Raw genomic sequence first — 7,223 nt, 5'->3', positions numbered from 1 at the left:
CATAATGATAAGAATTTTGCTTTGGCTTTACATTATTGCTCACCTAGATCATACAAGTTTATGCAAAAACATTTTTCTTTGCCTAGTACTAGGTCATTAAGAAGCTGGTTACAAAATGTTGAAGTAAAGCCTGGAGTAAATAAACTGGTTCTAAGTTTATTAGAAATAAAAGCCAAGAAAATGAAAACAGAGGAAAAAGTTATTTCATTGGTGTTTGATGAGATGTCCATCAATTCATCATTGTCATATGATCCTCAAACTGATTACTTAGAAGGCTATGAAGATTTTGGTGAAGATATTGCATCACAGCCAATAGAAGCACCTGCCCGTCATCAATGTGACCAAGCAATGGTATTTATGATTAAAGGTTTATACTGCAATTTTAAACAAATGGTTACTATCTAACAAAAAATGCTATGCCAGGACATCGCATCAAAGATTTGTTGTGCAATATTATAAAGTGTCTTCAGGAAGTAGGTTTAGTTCCTAAAGCAATTGTTTGTGACCAAGGTGCTAATAACATGAAAATGAGAAAGTTGTTAGGTGTGACTGCAGAAAAGCCATTCATTGAAATTAATGATGAAAAAATCTATTTTTTTCATGATTTACCTCATTTGATTAAGTCAGTGAGAAACAATTTGAAAAAATATTACTTCTATTGTAATGGTAAACTATGCAGTTGGCCTCACATAGACCCATTCTATCATAAAGATTCCAAAATGATTCCACGATTGGCTCCAAAGTTGACAAAAAAATGCATAACACTTCCCCCATTTTCATGTATGAGAGTATGTTTAGCTGTCAGAGTCTTAAGTCACTCTGTAGCTTCTGGAATCTTAGTGCATGTAGCATTCAATTCTCTACCATCAACTGCTGTGAACACAGCAGAATTTCTTGAAATGTGTGACACATTATTTGATATATTTAATTCTTCTAGTTGCAAAAGTCCAAAAGAGTATAGAAAACCTTTAAGTAATAATTCAAAACATCTGCAAAAGCTAGATGAAATTATTGAATGTTTGAGGAAGCTGATAGTCTTAAATAAAGGCAAATGTAAACCTATTTGTATCCAAGGCTGGATAGATAATATTATTGCATTGAAGTTACTGTGGTCAGAGTTACATAATGATTATGGTTTTCTATATTTGTTAACCAGGAGACTTACACAAGACTGCATTGAAAACATATTTTCAATCATTCGGGGAAAGGGAGGTAATAATGTAAACCCAGATGCAACTAAATTCCGCAGTGCCTTAAAGAGTGTAATGGTAAATCAATTGTTTACTGCTTCTGATGACAGTAATTGTGAAATTGATGCTGCAACATTTTTGTTAACACATAGTGATTTGCTGAAGTGTAATTTCAAAGTTAATGTCAATGAATAGTGTGTCCAGGACAATCATATAATTGGTTACGATGTAGCACAAACAAATGCAGANACTGTTTGATGCTTTTTACAATTATGTTGAAAAAATATGGAAAAAAGACTATTTATTATTTATAATTTCTAGTTTTACATTTTAGTTTTCACTAAAAGCCGAATACTAATTTTATGTTTATTTTGTATCGTGTATTTTGGTTTATGTATTCTTAGTGTTAAACATCCATAGGAGTGGTGCACTTATTCTAATAAAAAACAAGAGAAAGAAACCACTACACGGACTTTCTCCCATAACAAAAAATGTGTAGAGCGTGAATCTGCTAGCGTTATTACTCTATCACATCAGACGAGACAACGAATGTTCTTAATAGAAACTGCCAAATTGAAGCCGAATTCAAAACGCCACCACTCAACAAGATCAAAAAATAAAAATAAGAATATTACGTAAGACGAGATCTATTACCCCCTACCCCTGAGTAAGAAATTGTAAGAAATCCTTGACCCCCACCCACCCCAAAATATCTTACGTAATTTATGGACGGCCCCTAATGCACCATTTGAGCGCAAAAAATTGTTGAGGAAAAATTTTCTGTTAGCGAACCCTTTGTTAAATATTTCGAATATCACCACTGCACAGAAGTTTTGGATTGTCTTGTATACTTGTATATAGGGCGGTATATCTTGAATTGTTGACGTCCCTGTCAACAAAGGCGTTCCTGCAAACATTTAGAATATTTGTGACAAGAAGAGGACGCCCTTCTGTTATTTATAGTGATAACGGCACAAATTTTGTCGGTGCCGCCAAAATTTTCTCTGTGGCGACACTTAAAGAGATCAAAGATGAAATTCTTGTTCAAGACATTACCTGGAAGTTCATTCCTTCAGCTTCGCCATGGTGGGGTGGCTGGTGGGAAAGGTTGGTAGGATGTATAAAGCAGATTATGAGAATTTGACTTATGAATTTTATGAGGAGAATATTGTGAAATATGACGAGCTTCGTTAACCTACGAAGAACTCTACACAATTATCTGTGAGGTAAAGAGTTTGATGAACTCTCGACCACTTACTACTCTCTCGGAAGATATTGAAGATTTAATTCCGTTGACTCGTAATATGTTTCTGCAAGGAGTAANAAACTACGTTGTGTGTTCTGACCATTTTACGGAAAAAGATTTCAGAAACAAAAATCTCTTAAGCCAAGGGTATTTAAAGTTGTTTGTTATTTGTTTACTTAATGTTATTTAATGGTATTCTTCACCTATTTTTTGTTCCTTTCACCGAATTAGAAGTTTACTATCTAATATTGAACTTATTGCTAATTATGCACACACAGATTTTATTTAGTTTCCTATCACTATACTTCACTAAAAATTTGTTTTACATATGATACAAGATCTGGCCTGGTGCAGTTCCCTCATTATTAATTTATAATGCCAAGCAGACCACGATGAGAAGTAGCCCCCAAGAAAACTAGAAGAACCTTCAAACGTAGAAATGTCACTTGATTTAGAAACAGTACCAACAGCTGCCCAGGAAATTAGCAATGAACTATCTTCAACAAAAGACATTAGAAAATGTTGTTCAGATCTGGCAAAAAAATTTAGAAATTCACAGAAGCAATTATCAAAATATAAATTATTGACAAGAAGCCTGAAAACAAAGTTATGGCAGCTGCAAAAAGAACGATCAAAGTGTACTTGTGAAAACAATGTTGGTGATAGTGTTGCTCAAAACTTTATAAATTTACAACTAAAACTAAAGAACCGTAAAGCTCAGGGTTGAAGATATTCACATAATGATAAGAATTTTGCTTTGGCTTTACATTATTGCTCACCTAGATCATACAAGTTTATGCAAAAACATTTTTCTTTGCCTAGTACTAGGTCATTAAGAAGCTGGTTACAAAATGTTGAAGTAAAGCCTGGAGTAAATAAACTGGTTCTAAGTTTATTAGAAATAAAAGCCAAGAAAATGAAAACAGAGGAAAAAGTTATTTCATTGGTGTTTGATGAGATGTCCATCAATTCATCATTGTCATATGATCCTCAAACTGATTACTTAGAAGGCTATGAAGATTTTGGTGAAGATACTGCATCACAGCCAATAGAAGCACCTGCCCGTCATCAATGTGACCAAGCAATGGTATTTATGATTAAAGGTTTATACTGCAATTTTAAACAAATGGTTACTATCTAACAAAAAATGCTATGCCAGGACATCGCATCAAAGATTTGTTGTGCAATATTATAAAGTGTCTTCAGGAAGTAGGTTTAGTTCCTAAAGCAATTGTTTGTGACCAAGGTGCTAATAACATGAAAATGAGAAAGTTGTTAGGTGTGACTGCAGAAAAGCCATTCATTGAAATTAATGATGAAAAAATCTATTTTTTTCATGATTTACCTCATTTGATTAAGTCAGTGAGAAACAATTTGAAAAAATATTACTTCTATTGTAATGGTAAACTATGCAGTTGGCCTCACATAGACCCATTCTATCATAAAGATTCCAAAATGATTCCACGATTGGCTCCAAAGTTGACAAAAAAATGCATAACACTTCCCCCATTTTCATGTATGAGAGTATGTTTAGCTGTCAGAGTCTTAAGTCACTCTGTAGCTTCTGGAATCTTAGTGCATGTAGCATTCAATTCTCTACCATCAACTGCTGTGAACACAGCAGAATTTCTTGAAATGTGTGACACATTATTTGATATATTTAATTCTTCTAGTTGCAAAAGTCCAAAAGAGTATAGAAAACCTTTAAGCAATAATTCAAAACATCTGCAAAAGCTAGATGAAATTATTGAATGTTTGAGGAAGCTGATAGTCTTAAATAAAGGCAAATGTAAACCTATTTGTATCCAAGGCTGGATAGATAATATTATTTATTGCATTGAAGTTACTGTGGTCAGAGTTACATAATGATTATGGTTTTCTATATTTGTTAACCAGGAGACTTACATAAGACTGCATTGAAAACATATTTTCAATCATTCGGGGAAAGGGAGGTAATAATGTAAACCCAGATGCAACTAAATTCCGCAGTGCCTTAAAGAGTGTAATGGTAAATCAATTGTTTACTGCTTCTGATGACAGTAATTGTGAAATTGATGCTGCAACATTTTTGATAACACACAGTGATTTGCTGAAGTGTAATTTCGAAGTTAATGTCAATGAAAAGTGTAGCCAGGACAATCATATAATTGGTTATGATGTAGCACAAACAAATGCAGAGCATTATGTGATGAGATGGGCATGCAGCAAATTACTCCATACCGAGTGTAAAAATGTATTATCATCTTTTAATAATGATTATGATATGGGAAATTTTCACATAGAAATGAAAAAATATGATGACAATTGCAGAATGCTGTATCCAAATGGGTGTGGGGAAAAAATTATCTTCAGAAATGTCAGCAATATTTCAAAACAATTTTAATATATTTTTGTTACAGAGCCCATATGGAATTAAAACTAAGTTAGTTAATTATTTCTTAAAGAATGCAAATATTAAAGGTGTTTGTGACAATTGTATTAAATTATTGGCAGATAAATATTTCAAAGTCCTTATTAAAGCATATGTGACAAAAAATAATGATTCGTCTGAAAGTTTTCTGAGAACAAAAAATGCTAAATTAAAAAAGATTGCACATATGTAATAACTGTATTATCCATGACCTGTATGATCAAACTGTGCACATAATACATTTTGGTGTTCAATGTGTTCTAATTTAATAAAATGAACTGAGGTTTTAATTTAAAAAATCTGACTCATTGCATTTGATTTGTTTTGTTACTATTATTCCTTCCTTTGAATCACTATCCATCAACGTTTCCTACTAAATAAAATTATAATTCACGTTTTAAGATCATAAAATAAAGACAAAAAGATGATAAAATATTTATTTCGTTGCATTTTTGCAAGTTTTGTTAGACTTTACATAGTCTGCGGTGTTAGTGTTCTCCTCAAACCACTAGATGTCGCTAGTTCCCGCTGTCTCCACTACGGTACATGCTAATTCACGAGAGTTTCCACTATTGTCGTATAAGCTATTTGGTTCAACTCAAGGACTATATACTAGTTTAAAGTCCTTGGGTTCAACTATTGCTAGTGCTCTGCTGTGATATGAGTGCTCATTTATGTTTTTGATTATGGCACAGTGAAAAGAACAGATAATGAGAAACAAGGTAATGGAGCATGCTGTTTGTGTTGATGGTCTCTCTTGTTTTAGAAATTTTATTGTTACATCCTAAACAATTTCAGTTATGTGCAAAACGAGTTTATCAAAGAAACAAAACTTATGAATTATAAGACGAATTGATGTAAAAACCTTTTTGTTACGGTAAATGCTATTGTTTAGCAGCTTTACCAAAAAAGGTAATCTGAAATATCAATTATAGTGCAATAAACAAATATATTTCGGAGCATTTTTATAAAAACGGGTTAAAAACGTAAAAAAGTGCAGATCATGATCTAATAATGGACGATACGGTGATTGCTTTTCCAAACGTGGCAAAATGGTACCATAGAGATTGTCGTTCTTGTGCCGCAGTCAATAATTACCGTACATTGGTAGGGGAGGAAGAAGTAAGGTAAAGATGAGACATTAAAGCTGCTGCATAATCAAGGGACAGTATGTTAACCTGGAAACCCATTCTGAGTTTTATCATAAGCTAACGAATAAGATTTCTATCGGAACCACATGATTGGCGTTTAATCAACTGTGAAAATAGAGCGGTTGCGGCCGACGTTTTCAACGCGAAAACGTGTACGTTGGACGTTCAGCGCCGCTTTCCTGTGAGCCTAGAAGTTTGACAATGGCGTGTGGAACGTCGAGCATGATTCCACTAACGTTCCAAACGCCATTGTCAAACTTCTAGGCCTACAAGAAAGCGGCGCTGAACATCCGACGTACACGTTTTCGCGTTGTAAACGTCAGCCGCAACCTCTTTAATGCTATTCTGAGCCATACGTTTAGTTTTCGGTTCCGATAGCCATATGCGATAACAGCTTTTCTTATCGATCATTCTCGAGCTGCCGTTAGGAACGTATCGATAGTAACAAGAACATGGCGATTTTAGATGTAAGGACGATATTACTTCACGAGCCAATTGGAGAGAAAATTAGCATTGGACATTGCGAATCTCGGTTTTTCGTCTTCGAGATAATGCTTTTAGGCTGAACAATACACACTTTGAAGAACTTTATCATCTTCCGAAGCCATTTCTATTACATTTATGCAATGAATTACGAGAAAAGTTAAGAGCCAGGGCTGGATTTACGAGTAAGCTGCTCGTATGTAAGCTTTAGCTTAAGCCTCGAGTTTTAAAATAATTCAAAAATTTCTACATAAAAGAAAATTGAAGTCAAATTTTGTAATAATTTTTTGTTACAAACCAACATACTACTTTTTATTTTGTGTAGTATTTATATTACAGTAGAGCATCGATTATCCGACCCCCGATCAACCGTCACATCGGTTAACCGACCGACCGTTGGCAAATTTAAATGTCCGCTAGTGATGTGGCGCTACAATATTTGGCTTTGTCTTGACTATTTTAATAGCATTTTTACGTGTTTTAGCTGGCAACACTGGTACTACCATGAAACGGAGTCAGTATTTAAACGAGGCTTAATTTTCTAATTTTTAACGATACAATAACGACGATTATTATTTTAAAAAAATGTTTGTTAGGCTTAACGTCGATAAAAATGCAACGCAAAATAAGTTAACAAAACCTTAGAATCGTGTAATATTCGAAAAGTTACGCTGTAATATGATTAATTTAAGGAGGAGTGTTAAGATTAATCATTCTCGTCATTGAAAGACCGCTCGGGATCG

At 33.8% G+C, this 7,223-nt stretch overlaps 1 protein-coding gene across 1 annotated transcript; it reads left to right on the top strand.

Moving 5' to 3' along the window:
• The first annotated feature begins 222 nt into the window (after positions 1 to 222).
• On the top strand, positions 223 to 1,385 carry LOC111633412. Its single transcript, XM_023377977.1, has 2 exons — positions 223 to 367; positions 424 to 1,385. The coding sequence occupies exons 1-2, from the start codon at positions 223 to 225 to the stop codon at positions 1,383 to 1,385; spliced, it is 1,107 nt and encodes a 368-aa protein (XP_023233745.1).
• Positions 1,386 to 7,223: the final 5,838 nt, after the last annotated feature.

This window comes from Centruroides sculpturatus, unplaced genomic scaffold, assembly GCF_000671375.1.
Source record: "Centruroides sculpturatus isolate CEXI.00-Female unplaced genomic scaffold, Cexi_2.0 scaffold673, whole genome shotgun sequence".
Classification (NCBI taxonomy): domain Eukaryota; kingdom Metazoa; phylum Arthropoda; class Arachnida; order Scorpiones; family Buthidae; genus Centruroides; species Centruroides sculpturatus.
The sequence above is the reverse complement of the archived record's forward strand: the minus strand, read 5'-3'. Positions and strand labels throughout refer to the sequence as shown.

Excerpts from the sequence above, each read along its gene's own strand:
- LOC111633412 (XM_023377977.1), top strand. The coding sequence starts at position 223 with ATGTCCATCAATTCATCATTGTCATATGATCCTCAAACTGATTACTTA. Across the intron at positions 368-423 it reads AATGGTATTTATGATTAAAG|GACATCGCATCAAAGATTTG; the intron begins GTTTATACTGCA and ends ATGCTATGCCAG.